Source organism: Magallana gigas, chromosome 8 (assembly GCF_963853765.1).
Source record: "Magallana gigas chromosome 8, xbMagGiga1.1, whole genome shotgun sequence".
Taxonomy (NCBI): domain Eukaryota; kingdom Metazoa; phylum Mollusca; class Bivalvia; order Ostreida; family Ostreidae; genus Magallana; species Magallana gigas.
In genome coordinates, this window is record NC_088860.1 from 27,032,248 (window position 1) to 27,056,048 (window position 23,801).

At 35.5% G+C, this 23,801-nt stretch overlaps 3 protein-coding genes across 10 annotated transcripts in view; 2 read left to right on the forward strand and 1 right to left on the reverse strand.

Annotated features, from left to right (window-relative positions):
- The window catches only part of LOC105327563 (uncharacterized), a 157,756-nt gene extending 145,482 nt beyond the window's left edge, over positions 1 to 12,274 (forward strand). For all 3 annotated transcript variants that reach the window (XM_066067900.1, XM_066067902.1, XM_066067901.1), the window contains 16 exons: positions 2,299 to 2,528; positions 2,735 to 2,827; positions 3,038 to 3,439; positions 3,589 to 3,671; positions 3,823 to 3,886; positions 4,107 to 4,313; positions 4,972 to 5,074; positions 6,568 to 6,825; positions 7,155 to 7,285; positions 7,850 to 8,008; positions 8,506 to 8,686; positions 9,311 to 9,501; positions 9,699 to 9,932; positions 10,344 to 10,458; positions 10,742 to 10,898; positions 11,317 to 12,274. In XM_066067900.1, coding sequence (XP_065923972.1) covers positions 2,299 to 2,528; positions 2,735 to 2,827; positions 3,038 to 3,439; positions 3,589 to 3,671; positions 3,823 to 3,886; positions 4,107 to 4,313; positions 4,972 to 5,074; positions 6,568 to 6,825; positions 7,155 to 7,285; positions 7,850 to 8,008; positions 8,506 to 8,686; positions 9,311 to 9,501; positions 9,699 to 9,932; positions 10,344 to 10,458; positions 10,742 to 10,898; positions 11,317 to 11,521 — 2,813 coding nt within the window. In that variant the 3' untranslated portion in view covers positions 11,522 to 12,274. The remainder of the gene's footprint in view (positions 1 to 2,298; positions 2,529 to 2,734; positions 2,828 to 3,037; positions 3,440 to 3,588; positions 3,672 to 3,822; positions 3,887 to 4,106; positions 4,314 to 4,971; positions 5,075 to 6,567; positions 6,826 to 7,154; positions 7,286 to 7,849; positions 8,009 to 8,505; positions 8,687 to 9,310; positions 9,502 to 9,698; positions 9,933 to 10,343; positions 10,459 to 10,741; positions 10,899 to 11,316) is intronic.
- A 2,661-nt stretch (positions 12,275 to 14,935) lies between these two features.
- LOC105327503 (activating signal cointegrator 1 complex subunit 1) lies at positions 14,936 to 18,990 on the forward strand. 3 transcript variants are annotated; one of them, XM_011428010.4, is made up of 8 exons: positions 14,936 to 15,022; positions 15,307 to 15,455; positions 16,097 to 16,309; positions 16,714 to 16,892; positions 17,820 to 17,956; positions 18,197 to 18,316; positions 18,406 to 18,610; positions 18,802 to 18,990. In XM_011428010.4, the coding sequence occupies exons 2-8, from the start codon at positions 15,353 to 15,355 to the stop codon at positions 18,916 to 18,918; spliced, it is 1,074 nt and encodes a 357-aa protein (XP_011426312.3). In that variant the 5' UTR covers positions 14,936 to 15,022; positions 15,307 to 15,352; the 3' UTR covers positions 18,919 to 18,990. The 3 variants fall into 3 exon arrangements, with proteins under 3 accessions (XP_011426312.3, XP_011426311.3, XP_011426313.3); XM_011428009.4 differs by having other exon boundaries at positions 14,937 to 15,077; XM_011428011.4 differs by having other exon boundaries at positions 15,001 to 15,155.
- Positions 18,991 to 19,895: 905 nt separating this feature from the next.
- LOC105327506 (inositol 1,4,5-trisphosphate receptor type 3) overlaps positions 19,896 to 23,801 on the reverse strand; it is a 97,277-nt gene continuing 93,371 nt past the window's right edge. For all 4 annotated transcript variants that reach the window (XM_066067903.1, XM_066067906.1, XM_066067904.1 and 1 more), the window contains 4 exons: positions 22,954 to 23,103; positions 22,437 to 22,514; positions 22,014 to 22,268; positions 19,896 to 21,758 (listed from right to left, as the gene is read on the reverse strand). In XM_066067903.1, coding sequence (XP_065923975.1) covers positions 21,666 to 21,758; positions 22,014 to 22,268; positions 22,437 to 22,514; positions 22,954 to 23,103 — 576 coding nt within the window. In that variant the 3' untranslated portion in view covers positions 19,896 to 21,665. The remainder of the gene's footprint in view (positions 21,759 to 22,013; positions 22,269 to 22,436; positions 22,515 to 22,953; positions 23,104 to 23,801) is intronic.

Here is a 23,801-nt window from a genome sequence, read left to right on the forward strand (position 1 = left end):
GGGGGTAGGGTGGGGCCACAATGGGGGTTGAAGTTTTACATAGGAATATATAGAGTAAATCTTTAAAAATCTTCTTCTCAGAAACTAAACAGCCAGGAAAGCTGAAACTTGTGTGGAAGCATCCTCAGGTAGTGTAGATTCAAAGTTGTGAAAATCATGACCCCTGGGGGTAAAGTGGGGCCACAATGGGGGGTCGAAGTTTTACATAGGTATATATAGAGCAAATCTTTAAAAATCTTCTTCTCAGAAACTAAACAGCCAGGAAAGCTGAAACTTGTGTGGAAGCATCCTCAGGTAGTGTAGATTCAAAGTTGTGAAAATCATGACCCCTGGGTGTAGGATGGGGCCACAATGGGGGGTCGAAGTTTTACATAGGAAAATATAGAGTAAATCTTTAAAAATCTTCTTCTCAGATACTAAACAGCCAGGAAAGCTGAAACTTGTGTGGAAGCATCCTCAGGTAGTGTAGATTCAAAGTTGTGAAATTCATGACCCACGGGGGTAGGGTGGGGCCACAATGGGGGTTGAAGTTTTACATAGGAATATATAGAGTAAATCTTTAAAAATCTTCTTCTCAGAAACTAAACAACCAGGAAAGCTGAAACTTGTGTGGAAGCATCCTCAGGTACAGTAGATTCAAAGTTGTGAAAATCATGACCCCTGGGGGTAGGGTGGGGCCACAATGGGGGGTCGAAGTTTTACATAGGAAAATATAGAGTAAATCTTTAAAAATCATCTTCTCAAAAACTAATCAGCCAGGAAAGCTGAAACTTGTGTGGAAGCATCCTCAGGTAGTGTAGATTCAAAGTTGTGAATCATGATCCCTGGGGGTAGGGTGAGGCCACATTGTGGGGGGGGGGTGTTAAAATTTTACATAGAAATATATAGAGTAAATCTTTAAAAATCTTCTTCTCAGAAACTATTCAGCCAGGAAAGCTGAAACTTTTGTGGAAACATCCTCAGGCAGTGTAGATTCAAAGTTGTGAATCATGATCCCTGGGGGTAGGGTGGGGCACAATGGGGGGGGGGGTGAAGTTTTACATAGGAATATATAGAGTAATATTTTAAAATCTTCTTCTCAGAAACTAAACAGCCAGGAAAGCTGAAACTTGTGTGGAAGCATCTTCAGGTAGTGTAGATTCAAGTTGTGAAAATCATGATCCCTGGGGGTAGGGTGAGGCCACATTGGGGGGGGGGGGGGGTGTTAAAGTTTTACATAGGGATATATAGAGCAAATCTTTAAAAATCTTCTTCTTAGAAACGGATCAGCAAGATGATTCTTTATAATTGTTAAGACTTTGGCTCCAGGACAATTCTTCGGCCTCACAAGAAGGTTCAGAGTTTGATGCAGCTAAATATCCCATATATAAACAATTGAAAAGGATCTTTTAGAAAACTGCAATACTCAACATGTGATATGACTATAAAATTGAGGCAGGCAGCTATTTTTTCATTAAAATCTTTTTGTATTACTGTATTGAGTTATTGCCCTTGATTTATTGATTCTTGATTATTTTAATTAATGCATCCACTGTTAACCAATTATTGTGATGATTATTTTTATACAATAATAAATATTCAATGTGTTTAAGTTGTTCTGCATAAGTAGTTTTGGGTTAGGCCGGATTAGTTAGTTTATTTTTGATTTCCAATTTTTAGATACTATGAATTATTTTAGGCTGGCACATATATAGGGACAGTGTCTCTTGCATTACAATGTGCGATTGTTTGGGGTTAAACTTGAACAGTTACAGATAGATTGAGTGTGTGGACACCCATGCTCTATCTAATCTTCGTGTTTTCTAGCCTATGACACAGAGTGTGCGCTCTTTCCTGCCCTGTATCGCTTAAATACAAGTGTGTGGTCATACTTGCTTGTGGTGGATGTGGCGGAGCACTAGTAAATGGTCATCTCTGCTAGAGTTCTGGCCTTTCTAGCGCAAGTGTGCGGCACTCCCTGCTTGTGTTATGTTGAGCTGTTGGCGCAAGTGTGTGGTCATTCCTGCTTGTGTTAACGTTGGTACCTGTTGAGTTGCGTAGGTGTGCGGACATCCCTGCCTGCGTAACGTTGAGTCCCTATACATGTGCAGGAGAGGTAATTAAAGTCTGCTCTTGTAAATATTGGCAGCAATCGGGGCTATCCCAGTTCCAAGGGGGAAAAATCTACATGTATTATTGTACATTGTCCAGATTGTTTTTATTATGACTCCATTAAGCTGACTTTATCATACCTATTGTTCCTCAGGTGAGCGATGTGGCCCATGGGCCTCTTGTTTGACTAGAACTGTATCATTATAGCTCCAGTCTCTACAGCCCCTACTTTGGACCACACTGTATCTACGGATTATCAGAAGGTGACCTTTGATTGCTCAGTCTCGCCGACAGCAACAGGAAGTGGTGCTCAGTATGCAATCTGGTGGTATGTAGGGGAGACAATCATTAAGAGACAGGATCTGCCAGCAGGAACCAGTCTAGGCCAGTTAGAGTCCACTGAAATGACTGACACAGCTAATGCCCTTACTACAGGAGTAAGTAATGTCATACTGGTCGCAAATCTGTTTGATTTTGAGATTATCCCTGCAGGGCTCTCTCTTCATTTTCTCTTTTAAAATATAGCTTTCTATGTGTGGAGATTTGTACATTTAATTTTGAAGTTACAGATTGTGTAGATTGTTTTGTGTTATCTATCACTGTATTAAGTGTTTTGAGATGTTCCCTACTGTGTTTTGTGTAGGTGAGCTGTGGAGTGGTGGTGTCTTACCCCAGCACCTGTGGTAGTGTGACCAGTCCTGTGACAAAGAGCAGTGTACTCAAATACCAAGTAACGGTAGGTCAATTATTCTGGGCTTGGATTGCTTTGCACTCTTTGGTAGATAAATTTCATGTATTCTGCAGTATTTAAGCTGTTAATTAGTTATCTTTAAAACTTTTTCTCTATCACAACTGCTATAGAATAGAACACAAAACACTGAGTAGTTTATATAGAACTATCTCTCTGTACATTAGAAAGTTAACTTAAAAAGCATTTTGTTTTCAGATAAATGAGGCCTCATACATCAAGATTGTAGAAGGAGAGTCAGCTTATCCCATTCAGGTCGACCTCAGCACATCCGCTCAGTATTACTGCTCCATGAAATACAAAGCAAACTGCGAAATCCGGTTCAATGGGAAAATAGTCAAACCACAGAATCCCAAGAGATGTCCCGAGGGTGGAGAAATTCCCAATGTGGTGGTCAGGTCCTCGCTGACCAGTGCCGCCACCCCCGCTGAAGCCACCTGTGGTACAGTGGTGCAAGGAGGCACTGGAACATCCCAGATCTTTGTGAAGGCCATGATTGACAGGATGAAGTTTGGCAACAAGAACAGCACACTGAACATCGGGCAGGAGGACAAAGTGGGTCAAGAGGTCAAGGCCGAAGTCCCGCTGAAGAAAATCGAGGTCAGATATCAAATGGTGTCCTAACTGACCATTTCATTTATGGAGAAATGTTGTACATGTATTAGTGAAGAATGCTATGCTTTCTTATTGTTTTTTGGGGTTTTTTTTTTTACACCAATTACAATGTTTTGGGTGGGTTTTTTGTGTAGATTGAAGTTGTTGAGATGGACTCATTAGATCTTCACCACTGTCAGTCAATTAATGACCCACACATCAGGACCTTTGATGGAGTGTGAGTAAAAATTATTTGGTCAAAAATATTGTCAGGAGATTCTGAAATATTTGCAAAAAAATCAATTTTTTTCTCACTAAAGATTTTGAAAGTTTCGTGTCATGATGTGTCAATTATATTTTTTTGTAATTGAATTCACCTTAATTTTTAGTTACTTTGACAACTTCCAACCTGGAGAGTATGTGCTGTACAAAAACAAGGACTATGAAGTAGAGGTAGGTCCAATTGTTAGAGCACCCCCCCCCCCCCCAAATAACAACTTTTATCATCTCCATAAAATATAATGGTCTCTGTGATTAAGAGCTTGTTTGTGTAGAATATTCACTGTTGTGATGGGGGATTAGTTTAGGTTTTATTCAATATTATTAAAAAGCGGTATTTTAGAATTAGTTCTTATAAATATACCTATTATTATACAATTATACATTTCTGTAGGTTCGAGCTGCAATGGTTCGTTGCTCTAGAGGCACTTGTAACTGTGGCGTCTTGATCAGGTCTGGAGATGATGTCATCAGGATCGACAAATGCAAGTGGGTCAACAAGACGTCCGCAGCTTATCCAATCAATGACGAGCTCTTCACTGTCGGAGATCTGACACCAAGGACCCAGATCTTCCAGGAGAAGGACGGAAAACAATTCCAGGTGAGATAGACAAGGATGTATGACAGTCCTTCCCTAACGATGTACTGTAAACATTATATTTGCTGTGTACGATATTTGGCAGAAATTTGCTTTTGAACAAGTTGGCATGGATATGAATTAACGTATTCCTGAATTTTCTATTCTTATACATATATGCATGATATTTAGCAATGTACTTGATTAAGCGGAAGCCGCATTCCTCCAAAAGCACTTAATAGAATACACAGTTTTTTGTATGTTTACAGTAGGTGATGTTAGACAGCCTGATACATGTAGCTGGTATTATAATCCCTATGAAATTTGTGTCTTGCCCAGTGTAGGCATTGTCTAAATGCAGTGGGTATATAGTATACCGGTGGTAGGTACCAGTATTGATGCAGTACTGCACTTTGCCTGATTTTGGCATGTTAGGAGATAGCTTGTGGGGAAGGGAAGTTATAGACTGGTGCTCCATATAGGGTTTGGCATCACAATTAAAAAATTTGTGTAAATGCATCACAGGCATTAGGGGGAAGGAATAAGGATTTTGTTCTTGTCTGATCCAAATTTATTGGGCAAATTTGAATTTTCCAGCTATTAGTGCACAGGGCAGAGCTGTAAAGATTTCTTGAACTGCAATCTTCTCTATTAATGTGTGTTGATGATTTTTTTCTTACAGGTCATGCTACCGACAGGAACTAAAGTGACAGTGAAGGACTCGTACCAGGCTTTCATCAACATCTTCATCTACCCATCAGCAGCAGACTATAACAAAACAGAAGGTACTGTGCTCCGTGAAAAAAATATAAGAGCTATTGCTCAGCTAATTACCGGTACATATTTATGTACAGTACCCGCAACATTATTTTTTACAAGATAAACTATAGGATAGGATTAACGCACGATAGAACAGTACACACGCACGATATGATAGGATTGATACACGATAGGAAAGGATAAATGATGATCATGATAAATGTATAACCGCGTTAAACGATCTTCGCGATTAACCTGATAATGGCAGAATTTGAGAAAGAACGCATAAAAATCAAGATATACTTGACATTTCTTGTTATCAACAAATGCCCAGTTGTTGTAATCGCTACATTAATTATATAATGTATTAAAATGACCAGTTAAATTTTCTTAACAAATATTATGAGCTAAAATAATCAATTATTTGTATTGTTACATTGTTTCAATACCAAACAACCCAGCTGATCACCGCGAACATTTCAGCCTGAGAGCAAATAACACAGAAAATAGCGGACTCAATGAAAATACAACTCTTGCTCTAAATAAATATAAAATCTATCATAAAAACATTTATTTCTGTATAAAAAATGATGCATTAAAAATAAATTATATTGCACACACGTTAAAAAATATTAACACAGATACAGATTCCTCGCTAGATTTGTTGACATTGTTTTCATTGCCGCATACCCAAGCCGAGATCAAATATAGCGGGTTCAATTAAAATAATACTTTTGTTTTAAGTAAATATTAATTATATAATAATTACTTTTGTTCCTAAAAACAATGATGCATGCAAAACGAATTATGTTACATACAAGATAATGTTTACACAGGTATACAGTCCACGTACGATTTAATATATTCGATATACACTGTACAGGTAAATATGTTACCTTGTTCCTAAGATAGTTTACAATCATTTTTCACTTCCACTGCTTACAGTTATGATATACATGTACTACTGGTTAATTTTATCTAGAGAATTGAGAATTTAGTATCAGGATAGAATGCTGGATAGGAATTTACATTTTTTGTTCGATAAATGTCTGTATACGGCACACTGATTGACTCCTAACTTTAAAATAACTGTACTTGCTTATGAAAAGGCATAAAACAATTAACACGATAGGATAAATGGAAAACTGTTAAAATTAAACGATAATCCTGATAGGATTAACGCACGATAGGATAGGATTAACGCACGATAGAACAGTATACACGCACCATACGATAGGATTGATACACGATAGGATAGGATAGGATTGTAAAGAATAAAGTTGCGGGTACTGTACAACACTGTATAGCTGTTTTCATGATTGTTTTGCTACCAAAGGTTTAGTCTTGGTCAGAAAGTACTAACTAAAGAATGAAAGCTAATGTAAGGTCACAAGTTTAAAAAATTTTAATACTTCTAAGTAATTGTTGGTGTCTTTACATGTACAGGCTAAACCATGCTGATCTGAACTTTAATTCAATATTTATCAATATTGATAAATATAAAATACTTGTTTGGCAGGTCTCTGCGGTACTTATGATGGTAACCAGGACAACGACCTTTTAGATCCTAATGGGGTCGCCACTAAAGTTCCAGAGCCAGGCAAGCGTCCAGATAGCTACAGCGTCAAGTGGAGAGTTGATCAATCTAACTCCATATTCCGCGGCTACAGACAAACTGTTTCCATGGAGTCCCCAGTGTATTGCTCGTGCTACACTGATGGCACAAAGTCATGTGACTTCTTTGGAGATGTCAGCACTTGTGGTGTAACAAACAAAGGTTAGTGGAGAGGGGATTTACATTACTACATTGGATATCACTTTAGCATGAATTCAGAAAAACTACATTTGTATGTTAAATATTTTTGATACTGAGTTTTCATTCCAATAAATTTTAATTACTTTATGATGAACATGCGTGTTTGTTTAGTTACGCCAAAAAATTAGATCTTTCTTGTTCGGCATACTGGTTTTATATCTGCATGTGCTTGAGATAACAAATGTTTGCTCTCAATGTCTTTTTATTTTATTAATTATTTGATTTATAATTCTTTGTGTTAATTTTGAGGAAATGTGTGAAAGAGTTAAATATTGTAATGTGTAACTCAGGTGTGGATTTGAAACCTGACCTCCTGACCCCACAGCCTGGCCTTTTGACCCCCTCAGCTGTTGGTCGACGTAGGAAGAGGCAGACGGCAACAGACACTGTGACCTATGACCTAAACTACAACGCTCCAGCAGTAAGTGCTTCATATTTGTAGGGTATAGTATAGTTTTGATAATTCTGTTAGATAAATGATTGACAAAACCTGTATATTTGAACATAATTACCGAAAGCTATTTGTCATTTCTTTAAAGAAGAGCTATGAGAACAAATTTCAGATATATCTTTTGAAAAAGATGTAGAAGAACCCAAGAATCAAGATCGGAAACCCTTGACTTTAATTACACTGAATCTGAAGAATTTATTTCTCAACAAATCATCTTTCAATGTTTTAATTATTGCGGTAGACACATTCACTTTCAAAGTTCACTTATTAGTTCTTTCATTATTACATGCCATTTTAAAAAGGTGCATAATGGCACATGATTGCCCCTTTCCCTAGCCCTCTTTCCTTTGACACTGAACACTAACCTACTTTCAGACCTACCTATTTTTACCATTGCATACCTGTATTGTAAATGAATTGAATTACCGGTATATTTTTTTTTCATAATGAATCAAAATGGCTTGTCCCTGGCACTTTGTCATAACCTTCTCATTTCCCTAGACACTGACCTCTGACCTACTTTTACCCTTGTAGCCTGACGCTCCATGGCCCAGCACCCTGAATTTGACGGAGGATGAGGCAAGCAAGATGTGTGGGGACTACATTGTCCAGTCCCAGGCTGGAGTCAACTGTAAGAACCTGTTCTCTGGGAACTACTCCAAGGACATTGACAACTGTGTACAGGACTACAAGGTAAACACTCCCTCGATAGGCTCCTTCATAAAATGTCATCAGAAAAACTGTATACTACTTCATCAGCTGTATGGTCCAAACTGCACCATATATTTGCAGCTAAACTTGAGCAGGAATAAGACTGAGTACTAGTATAAAGGATGTTCTTACGTCTGTAGATGACAGTTTGACAGTGAAAATGAGATCTATAAGCTGCATCAAATGTTTAAAAAGAATTATTTTTGAAGCTGACCAATTGACATTTGTCTATCACAAGATTAATACTACCTAATATACAAAGTTTATACTGGGTAAACATAGAATTACCTTTGCATTTGACAGTTGTCATTGATATTTAATCATCAGACGTTTTGTTAGAATTTTCTCTGCAGCTGACGGGACTGACAGTTGTCAGTAATAAGATCTCAAATGTTTCATAAGATTTCACTAGTATTTGGCCACAATATCTAGTATCATATCTATGGGTAGGTGTTTAACTACTAGAATTTTCTGTGCAGCTGACAGGACTGACAGTCTGGAAGGAGGACCACCTGGGAGGAATCCAGCAGAGTTGTTACGAGGAAGTCCTGAAGGACACAGCCCAGTGGACAGACCCGAACGGCACCCCATCGCTCCCCGCCGCCATCACAAGCGCCCTCTGCCCCCTGGACTGTAGTAGTCAGGGACAGTGTGTGGATGGTACGTCTATCTGTATAACCTATCAAAAGCATGTACTCTACACAAAAAATTACATACTACTCAAGCTACCTCTTAAGGTGGGATAACACACCTGGAAAAAGTCACTCAAGTTAACAGTAAATTATTTGATTATGAGGAATATAGTGATAAATAAACTGTACATATGTCAATTAAGCGAAAAATTGCAGTTTGGGGATAAAAAATGAATATCTGAAAAAATTCAGTTCAGTAAGTAACAGTAAAGCCCCTGAGGGATTCAAACTCGAGATGTATGGATCACAAACCCGATACTTTATCCACTGGGCTATGGAGAAGGGTACATGTTGCTGGCAATCAAATCCTTTCAACAAAACTAAATGTTGTTTTGATCAGAGGTCAGCCATTTTGTGATGATGCGTTATTCCACTTTAAGATGATTGGTATCTTCAAAAAGGCTGACAAATTTAGACAACTGCGATGCATGTATATTGTCTACCATTCACATGTAACAGTGTCTTACACATGATATTATTTACCTTCAAATTGCCTTGAATAGTCAACCAATATCTCTGATCCAGATCAAGAGTAGTCGGTGTTGAATATATAACATTTAACACTTTCAATATGCATAATTTTATATTTTAGGTGTGTGCACCTGTAACACTGGGTATGGTGGAGCGGACTGCTCTATCTCGGTGGTAACTGCACCGTTTGTTGTATTGGAGGACTCCAATGTCGCCTGCGATACCCTCAATAACAACTGTACCCTCGCTGTCATCAGAGGTGATCGCTTCCTCAACAGCTCAACGCTTACATGTCACATGACTGAAATCGAGGTCAGTGAAAAGGATTTTTGCATTCTCTTAATGCACAGCATATTGTTTGATTAACTTTATACTTGAATTTACATCTACCCTTTGCAAATTACAGGTTTAACGTTTGTAGAGATATAAAACTTTAATCTTCTTTTTACTTCTCTGTGCTTGGAATTAATGAAGATTTTTCATCTAGAATTTATTTTTTTCTTTTGCAGATAAATGATGCAGGCATTTCTGGGCGCCTGACACCCAGTACAAAAGACACTGCCATCTTTAAGAGTGTGTCATCTGTGCAGTGCCCTCTACCAGCAAAGAAGAGCTATGCTATAAAGATCAGTAACGACGGAGTTCACACGAGTGCCTCGGAGTCTGTGTTTGTCCTCTATCAGTCTGACTGTTACTCCTGTGACGTGTCTGCTGATACAACACAAGCAAGCTGCTCTATGTTGGTCAGTCTCCATGTTTGATTCTTCCATCACCAAACCAGTTTTTAAAATTTTGCTGTTTTAAATTGGTGCTATTCATAAATGTGTATACATTTTGGGTATACTTTTAACCCACTTATATTCGCATGGGAGAAATTTTTGTGAGGTTTGGGACGGCCACGCCACTGCCAATATTTCCGCAAACCAATTTACCTCCTGCAAATTGTGAAATAAAAGTTGGTTTACAATATGTACATGCTCTAATGTAATTTAGAATTTTTTTTAAGAAGGGAAAGGAAGAGGGGGTTAGAAAATTGTGCACATCAATTGCAATAAAAGAATGATAAGGTTTTATTGTGGAATATGAAAGGATAAAAAATTTCCAAGAAATACATGTCTCTTTTTTAATTTCTGTACTTGAATGATTTGCTTCAGACAACATCTTGTTTGATTGGTGGAGTTTGTTACGCAGCAGGGACCAATAACCCCATCAACTCCTGCCAGCTCTGTACCCCGGCCTCGTCCCAGTTCTCATGGACAACTTCTACAGGTATCCACATAGACTCTCTTACTTCTCTAAACATCTGCCAAGTTCTTTTTTCATCTTGGTCTCATTTTTCTGCTGAATATTCCATTTGTATATGTCATTCTGAGATCAGGTTTGAACTTGTCTAAGTTTTATGGGCCTGGAGCATAATATATACTGGTAGTGCCCTCTAAATTTTCTTGTGAAGCAAAATCTGTTTGCTTGATTTCACATCTTCCAATCAATATCAGTAATAGTTATGTTAGCTATATACATATGTTTATCTCCCGTTCTGTGTTCTCTGTAGCGGCCGGCTGTTTCCCACCCTCCAGCACCACCCAGGCACTGCCCCCCAACAAGACGGCAGTCAGCATGAACTCCCAGACCATCGTTATCATCGCCTCAGTCACCGCCGTCATCTTCCTCGTCATCTGCATCGTGTTAGCTGTGGTCTTTGTTGTCAGGTAAGTCGCACAGTGGCCGTATATATACCTTTATGTCTCAAAAAGTTAATGAATGAAAATTGATTTCCTTTTCTTTAATTTGTTAGTATGAAATCAATACATTGATTGTATAGGCTTTTTTCTCCATGTAAATCTATGACAATAATTTGATAAACTGTGTCAACATATAGCTAAGCAAGGAGACATGGGGTCTAACATTGCATTGTTTGTGCCTATACCTTGTCAAGGGATCAGCAAATGTCACTCGTGGAGTAGAATGAATTCATAATACTGTTCTATTATAAAATGATAGTTTTGTATCATATCGCATGTTTTATTTAATAGTATACATGCTTTTTTTAAACATGTTTTATGACATCAAGTAGTGAATGACATCACAGTGAAACAACTATAGTCTCGTTTTATTTTTTTTCATCAGATACAGGGCACAGAAAAAGAAGGAGAAATTCATGAAGCGTTATGAGACGGAACCAAGCGTGTTCAACAATGGTGCCTATGAAAAGTCAGAGTGGCGTCCAGCTTATGGTGACCCAACAGGAGCGCAGACCTATAGCTACCAGTCCCCGGGGGGAAATGTCGCCTTCTATGACACGCGGATGGCATTAGATGATTATTTTGAATAGATCGAGACTGAAATATTTCTTTTTGGGAAAATGGACAATATTTGTTGATTGGAGTTTTTTCAAAGAGGACTCTATTTTTATACTTTAATAGAACATTTTTATATGTTTATCTTGATCGCATAAACCGGTTGGATCGTTGTATATTGTGAGATATATGTATTAAATTGTGATTTCATTTGAAAAACAGATTCCTAAGGTGTGGAAATTCAATATATTTATACCCAATGTTTTCTCTTATTTTGGAGCTTTTTTGCTCACCAAAAAGTTATTTGTTTTTGTGTTTAAAAAAGATGCAGACTTCTGAAAAGTCTTAATATAAAGTTTTTTGTAGGCTGAGCAGTTATCAAGGCTCAATTTCAAGGGTAAAACTTCAAGTGGTGCTCTTTATTTTAGATGTACTTGTATATATTGCATTCTATATGAGATATCATTCTTTTGTATGATTTTTTAAATGAACGCTATTTCAGTCGTGTGTTAACTATATATACATTAAATTTAAGCTTAACTAACCAGAACAAAATGTGCCAAGACTGTTTTTCCCCCAGATTCCTTCACTTTTATTTTGATATGCCTGAATTCATGTTTATGCATAATATTTTTTTTTCATATCTTTAAGTCATTATATACCGTTATATAATGAAGCATTTCTATGTGCCAGTTATTTTCTTTCATATGCTTTTATATTAATCTGTTGAGATTGTCCAAAGAAAAACATCAGTTTACAGGGCAGAATAAATAATGAAAATAATTTTATCTCTACAATGTACTTGTTTTTTTTTTGTATTCCAAATACTGTACTAATAATCTCTCTCTCTCTCTCTCTCTCTCTCTCTCTATCTCTCTCTCTCTCTTCCACTGCATTATTTGTATAAGGGATCAGATTTCAGAAATCAACTATATAAACAATCATTTATTATTGAATATCACTCAATACGATCCAAACTCCTGATTCTTTTTGAAGGTGTAATATCTGAGTAATGGGCATAACAACTAGCTTTGAGCAAGGATCCAAAATTTATGTCATTCACTGGCAAATTCTGGACCAAGATCATTAAAAAAAAACATCACCTATTACTGCATGGATTGTTTTAACGTAACTATTTTCTATATAGAACATGTATGAATGGGGAGACATCATTAGTAAATGATTTTGAGTGGAGTGGTTGAATAATAGCTACTTTATTACTTTATTTTCCATGATATGAGCGAAATAGTCCATTGTATATATATACATGTACCATATAACAATTACCGATAAATACAGAAATTATTGCTGACCAATGCAATGAGTTGGTGAAGCTATTAGAATCAATATTCAGACAGTTTAACAACAGTCGCAAACGTTACAAAGAAGGATCAAGTACTCAAAACACGCACATCGAACATCCGCAGACACACAAACCTGTCTGACCAGTTCCAAATGTAGATATAATGTGTTTACACCATATATAGACGAATACTATACAAACAATGAGAAAACAGTGAATGGTTGAATATTACATATAAAATGTATCCATAGATAAATGTGAATGAAGGGATATGTGATTTACTTCTCATTAAATTATAATTAGTTGTAGTCCTGTTATAATAGACCAGTGCATTTTAAAATAACTATGAATGAAAGTGCAAAATTTGAAAGAAAATAGGTTCTTTCTGATTTTAACCGATCCCGATATTTAAAACCTAGCCAAGGGCCAGTGAAAATTATTTAAAATGGAAAGATAAGACAGTTTTGCAATAATTCAAGGCTGCTTAAATAACAAGCTGAAGTTATATAAGCAGCTTTAGTTTTAAACAAATTATTATTCATAGTGCAAAGAAGATTGGGGGGGGGGGGGATATAGCGCAAATGCACATTAGGTTCAGTCGTAATATACAATTTCAAATTAAATTTTTCTAATTAAATCTATTTGATAATTTTATAAATATAGTACAAGTTTGCAAAATTAAGCACAATTTCTAACTATATTCAGTTTTGAATATTTTAACAGGATAAGAAAAAAAATATTGTATTAGTGGTATCGAGCACACATCCTAAAAAAGTCACTAAAAATTAGAACATAGTTCTAATCTATAGGGTTACATAATGTCGTGAATAAAATGCTTTAAGCGTCTTTCGTGCAGTTGTTGGAATACATTAAAATGATATTTTAAATGTAAAGTGGGTCATCTCTCCACGTTTTTAATGATTTATTAAGACAATGACAAAAATATGAAGCATAGACCCACTATCGGAGAAAACGTACCCTAGGAAGTGGGTACGTTTTCTCCTAGATACATTTTCTCTTAGGTACGTTTTCTCCAGCATTCCACTATATAAGATATGACATTCAAGATTTTAAAAACGACACTATTTGGAGGTTTTTATACGCATACGTCAGTTTAATTAAACCAACATATTCCAAGTATTGAACATATTAATGGGCGGCGGAAAGGGTAAACAAGACGCTAATGCAAAACAAACAACTTATTTTTAAAAACACCACTGCTCATACATAATTAAGGGTTACAAATCGATGTTATGTTAAATTAAAAAATCATCAGATTGGAAATGCATCAATATCACACTTTTAATTATAGAATAGTATATCCTATGCATCTTCACAAGTCCAGGGTTTCTGATCCGCACCGCTTCTCGTTTGTGAGAAGTGGTGCGGATCAGAAACCCTTGACTTGGGAAGGGATTTTCAATACTAGGTTTTCCGGCACTCATGCGCATTGGCGTTACAAATGGCAGATTATATTAATATTCATCAGACGTGTAGCAAAGTTTAGAGACAAATAGCTAAAGAAAGAACATGTTTTACGGGGTTAGAGTTTGTGAAACATCTAATTATAAGAAACATAATGTATATTTTTACTTAAACTCATGTCAAAAATTTTACTCCAAATACGCCACATATACCTTTAAAAACCTTGATATGGATATTTATACCTTACTTGTTATACATTCAAATATGTTAATTCGGAAGTTTTTTAAATAAGCATTTTTTATACATTGGACATTCATTTTAATTTTGCTTAATCTACCTCGATTACAAATGAATCGTTTCTTTGGTTTGTTTATTGTTTGTTTTTTAATTAATTTGTTTTTACATACAGTTTATAATTGTTTTGATTTTTAAGAAAATGCCCATTCACAGTGTCTAACCGGATTTCCCTTTTTCGACATGCCTGACTGAGTCTTCCAGTCAAATCGGCGTATCTTTTGAGTACATTCAGTACTTTGATTTTGTACACCAATGCAACATAAGTTTATCAAAACATCATTACTGTAAATGGCTACTATATGTTATCGCTCCCAAATTGTCTACTTTGATATATTATGATATTTTATAATATGAACACTTTTTTTTTTGTTTATAATGTATTGTTGTGACTTTTATGCCATTTTTACGGTATTTACCCCGATCATTTAAACTGGTTCTTGGCTCTTATTTAATTCGAACTTCCTCTGTTAAATAAGCAGTAGACCTACTGTGTGACGATTGAAGCGCACGGGTTTGTCACAATAATTTTACGTATTTATTCATTGGGCTATCAAATCCTTTCTTTAGTAAGTGTGGCCAGAACATTGTAATAGCCGTATTATTATGTCAAATTATAACTTTTATCACAGAGTACAGACTTTCAGGTTTGTAGATATAGATAACCATGGATAACGCAATATCTATAATTTCTTGGATATATGTAAGCATTAAATGTATATATAATAATATATATATCTTATAATATTACATCTAAATTATATATTTCTTTATACCCCATTTTAATCCTACGAACAGTTGATCCATCATCAGTCTTGCAGTATAGACATCAATCATAATCAGAATGGATGTACTAAGGCCCCAGATAATAAGGATAGGGGACCGCTGTTACAGGAAAAACCCCACACTGGACAGAGACTTCAACGCCCTAGAGGAGGAAGAGTATGGTACGTACATGTCTATAACGTGCAGAGTGTAGATTCTTCGGAATGTAGATTATATATTTTTAGAAAATTTATAAACTGGAATGGCAAGTACACATACATAGAGTTATACTGTATCTCTCTGCTTATTAAACAAATAGTTAACTGGTTAAGTAATTGTATGGTGAACTGTGTTCAGCTAACAGGTATATAATCCATTGACAAGCTAATTAAACTGTTCACGTTCCTTGCGTAAACTGATGTTTAATTATACCTGAGCTACTAGTATTTATAACGGTACATTATCTTCTGATCTATGATTGTTGTATCTCTGAAAATAATTATCAGTAATTATTTCACATTATGGGTATCGTGCAAATTGTTTCATTGTCTGAAAATTTCATTAAAATTTAAGAGTTAAAATTTAAATATTACTGTCAATTACTTCACAGGTTCAAACAATCTTTTACTTTGACTTTGAAATATTGAAAATTTGAAATTTTGTATACTGTCATAGATTATAATTCGCGGAAAAAACATGACGCGGAAAAAAGGGGATATACATGGTATATGGTAAGACAGGTGCAGAAAGTGACAAAACCCCTTGTGAGATTTAAAGCAGTTTAATATATTCAAAATTGAAAAAAATTAAATTATTTATTCAGAAGAATCAACAATCCAGTGTGATAGCTGGAATGATGAAACGTGCGACACATTTAACATCGAGGAGACAGATCGTGGATATCAGACTTCTGTCAATCTACCCAGTGCCTTCTTCAAACACATCATTGGCAGAAAGGGAGAGACGAAACGTCGGCTCGAGATCGAGACTAAAACACAGATCAGAATTCCCAGGGAGGGGGTAGAAGGCGAGATAGGTTAGTATACAGGTACATATAGATTATATAAGTCATATAATGTACATGTATTGTCACTGAAATGGTGAGATAGATCTGAATGGCTATACATGATAGCTAGGCAACTACATGTACCATGTTTCATATTGTTGCTCCACAGAATAAAGTGTTCCAATAGCTTTTTGTTTATTTTTGTTTAGTTTTTTACCTGCAAAAAAAAAATCAATTTGAATGCTATTTATTTATTAGTTTTATGATATCTATAATCAAAAATTGAGAAAAACTTTAAACATATGGTTCATGCTGGTATATATGTACTTATTTTTAGTTAATTTACAACTTTAAATGCTTTGAGCTATCTTTAAGAAATGTCTTGAAATACTGGTAAGAATGGCTGTAACATACTGGCAGTATGTTTTATTCAGTGATCACTGGACCGGAGAGGAAGGGCGTGGTCTCAGCTAAGACGAGGATCGACGTTATCGTGGACTCTGTACGACGGAAAGAGCCCTTCACCCACTTCCTGTCTCTCCCGGTGAACTCACAGCCAATCAGAGAGAGGTTCCTGGAGTTTCAGGAGGATGTCTTAAGGAAATGTGATAGTGTAAGATAGTAATCAAATACTGTGGTTTCAGCAGTATTGTTGGGTACTAACTAGTTTTCATGGATTTAGAAAATTTTAGTTTTAAAGATGCATAAAGGACTATATATGGTATGGGCCTAAAATGGCCTCCTAAAAGGAATATCATTATTTTATTGTAATTCTTTGTTTTCTTTGTACAGATATATATGTGATGTTTTTACTTAATGTTCATTTTGATTCAAGTGCCCACAATTTAGAAATACGGCATTGTAAAGACAACCTTTTCCCGCCATTTTTACATTTTAGCATAAAAGAGCTCGTTTTCAAGCAGTTTTTCTTTCAGGAAACATAGAGCGCTTGCTTGAACCAACAAAATATTTTAATCAGAGATGTATCTAGCCAAGTCTAATAAGTGACAACAAATTTGTCCTGGCTCAAGCATGGGCTTTATATTTCCCATTTGTAAAAAGATGAGAAAAATGTCAATTTTTGTCTGATTTTGATTGAATTATAGAAATAGCGTCACTTCTGACGTCATATACTGCAAGTGAGTGCAAATAAATCAAAAAAATATGTGAAAAATATATTTTATATCAACTCTTCTAAATTATAACATAACATTTTATTGTACCCGAAACACTTTAAAAAATGGGAATTATGGGGGCCAAATTTAACTCTTATCATATATAGTTCTTTGTGGGCAGTGGTCTTGTCAGTATAATATATTATCATATACTTCTTACTTCAATGGACATTTTATTTTATGGATCAATTGAACAAAAATTAATGAAACCAAAGCAAGAAATTACATGAAAATGTTGCCATGTTGTTAATATTTTTTGATAAACTTTATATACATGTTTGTTTGTACCTGGAGTATTTAATAGTAACCAAATCAAACTTCATAATTATTTAAATGCATTATCAATATGCAGTATGTTCTTGTAGGATAGAGGTATAGATCCAACCATATTCCAGAAGCCTGAAAAACTACACCTAACCATTGGGACGTTAGCCCTCCTCAATAAACACGAAATACAACAGGCTCTGGATACACTGGAGGACTGTAAACAGAGTCTCATTGAGTAAGTATATTCAATTAAGAAGTACTGCGGTAGAAAGAAATTAGAGATCTCTCAATTCCTGAACACATGCATGGGGCTAATGGTACGTACTGACAATGATATGATTCATACACCATGTGTCAAACAATTATAAAACTTCAACCAGCACAGCATCATTTATAAGAAGACCTGTTGAAAGGAGAGAGGGAAATTGGAATTTAAATTAAATTACCGGTACTATTCTTATAATTTGATCTGCAGACCCATCCTGAGGGGTGAACCTCTGACTGTGAGGGTGCAGGGGCTGGAATACATGAACGATGATCCCAGCTCAGTGGACGTCTTGTACGCAAAGATTCAGGCAGGGGAGCAGGCAGAGAGGTCAGGCCCATTCTCAAAATTTCATTATATTCCATATATTATTTTCCACGGTTGTAAACTTATCAGCAACTTATTTTTTTATTTCTTAGGCTTCAAATACTTGCTGATCGATTAGTTGACCGATTTTCCACCACCGGTCTAATGCAGCAGGAATACAGTCGAGTCAAGCTACACCTCACTGTAATGAATACACTGATGAGGCGTGACCCGACCTCAATACCCGGAGAAAGGCCCCCCGAGGGAAAGCGTGGTTACAAAGAGAGAGAGTCTTTTGATGCTATGAATGTGATGAAGGCGAGTTTTAGAGAATGTCTTTAATAAAAAAAATTCAATACTCAAACCCAGGTTAAACACATTTATCTATGCCTTCCATCTTGACTTGTAAAGGTAGAGGTATAAAAATGTAAAGTCACATTTGGACATTACTCATAAATGATTGGAAAAGTATAAGTTTTAAATCTGGTGTTTTTTTCGGCTTGTTGTAGAACTTTGGGCTCTATGATTTTGGGAACTACACAGTGAATTCCCTCCATCTTTCCCAGAGACATGGAGCAGGAAAAGATGGTTACTATGTATGTGCTGGATCAGTGTCGTTACCATGACTACCAGAAACCATGTGACATATTGTTGTGATCATTAACTCCATTTTAGTTAATAAGATTTTGTTAAATATATTTCTGGGTTGTTTTCTTTTTCATAGCTACAAGTATATATACAATGTAATTACATTTAAAGCTGACATGAATTCATAAATATGCATTATTTCCCTTTTATCTCCGACTACTGCCATATTAGTTGTCGATTTTTATTGTTCTGCTCATCGCTACACACCCCCTATATAAGGCCGATAGCACTATTCATGCTTCATCGCATTCAGGTATTTCATGCACCCGAACACGTTACCTTGGACGAAAAGAAACGTAAAAACAAGTTTTGAACAAAAATAATATGGCAACCACTGCACGGGCAAGGAATATGCAATAGACGACGAAACAAGACAGACTGAAATTCAGGCACAGATACTTCGATTTACAAAAAATCCTTGATAATTGAAGACCGTTTTCCTGTGCATGTTATAGCATCGCACCTGCGCAAACCACACACAGGCAGATCGAGCAATGTCAATGATCGCATGGATTTTAGAAACGGAGCATTTTTGTACAAACCGATGAAAACGATGTTACGTTGTTACTTTCTTGGATTTACCATCATTTATTTACTGTGTTGGATGTAGTGCTTCAGGGGTTTTCAAAAAGATGCAAACGCTATACACTATGTATGAATGACACACGTGTTCGATGTGCATGCGAAGTAAGGCAGCACTTTCTTTTTTAAAAGAATAAATATATTTTGTATTTTATTTCTTGTTGTTTCCTATTATATTCTTCATTACATTTTACTGCAATGTGTAGTTTGCATTTAGAAGTCCATGGAACCTGAATGTCTCGATCGGAAAGCAACCGACTGTAACTTTCTTGCCCGGTATATATACCCCAGTGGTAGTAGAGGAGCTATCTAAACTAACATGGGCGACCAATTGCTTTATGAGTTCATTTCAGCTTAAATAAACAAGAATAAATTGATTTTTTCTCAAAATAACATTTATTAAAGGCACAATAACAAATTATCTATAACCACTTGCAGGATTATTATAAAACAACTGCTTGAAACAAACGTCCACATCAAAAAAAGAAAAGGTGCACAAACTTCTGAATGATTATATATTGGCATCAAAGTTAAAAGGAATTTGTGCTGAAGCTTTTTTTCCACACTGAAAAAAGGGAAAGAGAGTGAGTTTTGAATTTAGTTTCAATAATTATGCAAATTTCCAAAACTTAATATTTAATTTTCCTGCAAGAACTTTTAAATTAGTACACTTTACTATTGATTGTCATCGAAACTTAGTTTGCCTTTGTTTGGTTAAGCATTATTACTAATTTTCTCATCATGAATCATCTTCAATAAGCCTGTGTACATGTATATGTCCCAATGGTCTATTCCAAGAGACTACATGTTTTTGTTCAAGTAAAAAAAAATAATGGCCTGTTATTTTCATTTTAAATAGTGCAGTAAAAACTTGCATGTCAAGTATATACTTAGCCTAATACTGCCGTCATGATTGTAAACAGTACCAAGACATAAATTTATAATATCACAGTTTTCTGTGTATAAAAACCAATCTAAACCTAGGTTTAAAAGAAGAGAAATACAGTCGCATAATAATAATTCAACAAATAAATAATAACAAAAATGTATACAACTGGATTGACTATAAATATTACATTAAATCAATTTTTTTTCAAAAATATTAATAATAAAAAAGTAAATGTAGGTTAATTTGGAAAACGACGCCCTAAAATAAAAACTTTTTTGCTATAAAGTGTTTTGGATTTCATTTAAACCAACACAAGAATCATAAAAGGGATTAATGTCTGCAAAATGAAATAAAATAGGATAAATAATTACAATTCAAATTTATCAAATACATGCATGTACATTGAATAAAATTATGTTGTGTAAACATGTAAAAGTTATACAGGTACAAAACATTCTGTAAAATATACAAAGTGAACATTGCAATTGTAACGAGAAAGCCACGTACACACACTGGAGGCGTAGATTTTAGGTCATATATCAACTGTCCAAATACTCAGACACAAATCGGGCATCCTCGTTAAAGGCATCAACAGAGTATTATCTTGTCATAAAATTACAGCATATCATATATTACATATCATCATATAAAATGTGACAAAACAAACAATAAATAATTCAAACTTGCATCAAACGGTTATTACACGCCATCTTGTGGTTTACTGAAAAAAGAAACTTTGTTGTTCATTCATGCGAGGTTCGCTACAGTAAAATAGTATACTAGCTCATAATGGATTGTGTATATGGTCAATCCTAAATTGAAATCTCTAAAAGTTTGTCTCTCTTCTAAATAATACAAAGATCAGTAAAGTCTGCAGAAGTTTTTGTTGAATTTTGTTCAGAGATGACACACAATGTGCCGTATAAGACACCATGCAATCACAGTACATTGTATTAGGTCACATTACGCTTTAATAAGACCCAGGCGTTTGCTGAATTACCGGTACCGGTATGTGGAAAAAAAAAATCTGAATAAAAACACACACACACAAAACCCTTTAGAATATCACATTTGATGACCACTTAAGGTACAACAGTGTCGATGAAGATCTTTTCTGCAACTGCATGAAATCCTCTGGATATTTAACGACAATCAGAAGTCATTTTAAAAAGTTCTTTCTGATTGGCTGATGAGCTCAGCTCTCTGTGATTGATCGACTGCTGTCCAATCACTACCATTCTGAGCACTGGTTGGTCATTCTTTCTGCCCTGATGCCTTTCTTGATTTGTGCTGGGCCTCCCAGGCGATCTGTTTCTGTCGCTCCTTCTCTCGTTCTCTTGCAGCTTCCTGTAAAAGAAAGAAATTTGAGATTCTTTATTCCCATAACTTATTCATGGTCGACAAATCATCTTAAAAATAATTACTTTTTTATAAAATGATTTACATTGCACATAAAAATTTTCCAGAAACATTAAACCAAGCATCATAAATTTTACAACATTAAAAGCAGCATTTGGAGAAAAATACCCAAATCAAAATTATTACAGCTTAATTAAGGTACTGCACAAATCTGGGAGAAATTAGATTGGATGATACACGTACCTCTTCCTTCATCTTGTTGACCATGTACTCAATGTTAACGCGGAGACTCTCAAGCTTTCTCTCCTTGGTGTTCTCTTCGTTGATCAGGCTCAAAGCTCGGTTCAGCGGGAAGAAATCATACACGTTGTGCTGCAGCTGGTTAAAGACGTGAAGCTCAAGAGCGCTGTAATCGTTGGGGCGTGTCTCATCCAGGTGGAGGAAGAAAAACAGGTAGGCCCATTGGTAATGCTCTGTTCTTACATGTTTCTCGAATCCCTTTATTTAAAGAATAAAAATCTTTTAACTATTTGAAAACTGTACATCAAGAATCTCTCTTGTCCATGTCTCCATTTTTTTTCCCTAAAATAATATCACAATCATTTGTTACATGCTCTCTATAATTACTCTTTCTTTTAAGTTATATTAAGTAAAATTTTTACTTACCCCTCCATGTCGCTCAAAATCGTAAGACTCTCTGCTACAAATGAAGCAGTTGTTCATCATGTCCTTATCAATCTCCCACTAAAACAAATGAAGGAGCATGTCATTTTCAGATGTATAAAAACTGCTTTCTAATTTAAGTAAAATGAGTATGCTTTTTATATTCCAAGTACAAATATGGAAACTTTAAAGCATTTTCTCTCATAAATGGCCTTCATAGACTTCTGGTAATGCAACTTATTTCAAAATGTTATGGGTCTTCTTACTATATAGCAATAAAATACTTTTCAAAAGCCATACTATTGACATCACCATTTAGTTTTATCATGCTTTGTTAACTTGCATGAAATTTTGTTTGCATAATACCAGTTATGATAATTTTCCATAAGAATAGAAATGCACACTATAACCAAATAGACTGAATTGAAATTGGCTGTTAATAGTCCTTTATCTCAATGAGAGTTGTCCCTCTTCTGAGAGGGCTAATATTAATGCACCTTAAACTGCTGGGGTACATTACCTTGGCATCTCTGAGCTGGGAGAACGTGTCCACAATGATACCAAAGATGATGTTCAAGCCGACTGTGGTGACCAGGATGAAGAAGGTCACATCAAAAATTGTCACGTAGATGGCCTTATCGAAGTCGTTGTCCATCAAGGCCTCAAACGTCTGCTCAATTAAATCAACACAATATAGTTACATACTGTCTAGTTGTATCAAAACGTCTGCTCAAGGCTAATCAACACCATGTATAAATGCATTTAAGGTGTAATGTATCAAATTCATCTCAATGTCCACTCCTTCAATTTAATTTCTTAATAATTTCATGCTCTACTGATCGACCTATGACCAATTCTTGCCATGTATGATTTAATTCTCACCATCCAATGTTATACGAGGGTTGTTCGGAAATTATTGAGACAAATCGATTATTTTCTTTTCTAAGTGACGAATTTTGGTGAAAATTGGCATAGACACTGATGAAACACCAACAATTAATAAAACAAAGTAATATTAAAAGAATATTTAATATTTTTGTTTAGACAGTAGATAAACAAGTCGGTGGTCGGGGTACCCGGCGCAGCCATTAACTCGGAGATAACACAACTTAAATATCTACTTTATAAGTGTCCGTAGAATTACAGTTTATGATAAAAGAAATCAAATTAAATATGTTCATTTTGCTATTCTTTGCGACTAACTGTTGATTAAGTTTCACTGATGTTCGAGTTGAAATACGGATATGGTACACATATATTTACCAAACAATAAAAATCTGTCAACGACTTTACATTGAATTTTGACGTCAAGGCGGCGCAACGAAAACCATTAAACTGGTGAAAATCTCAGAAGAAGACCTTTTAAAG

What these genes read in the sequence shown, in the direction of transcription:
- LOC105327503 (XM_011428010.4), top strand. Translation starts at nt 15,353, where the DNA reads ATGGATGTACTAAGGCCCCAGATAATAAGGATAGGGGACCGCTGTTAC. An exon ending in GGGGGTAGAAGGCGAGATAG is followed by an intron (nt 16,310 to 16,713) that starts GTTAGTATACAG and finishes TGTTTTATTCAG; the next exon opens with TGATCACTGGACCGGAGAGG. An exon ending in TGTAAACAGAGTCTCATTGA is followed by an intron (nt 17,957 to 18,196) that starts GTAAGTATATTC and finishes TTTGATCTGCAG; the next exon opens with ACCCATCCTGAGGGGTGAAC.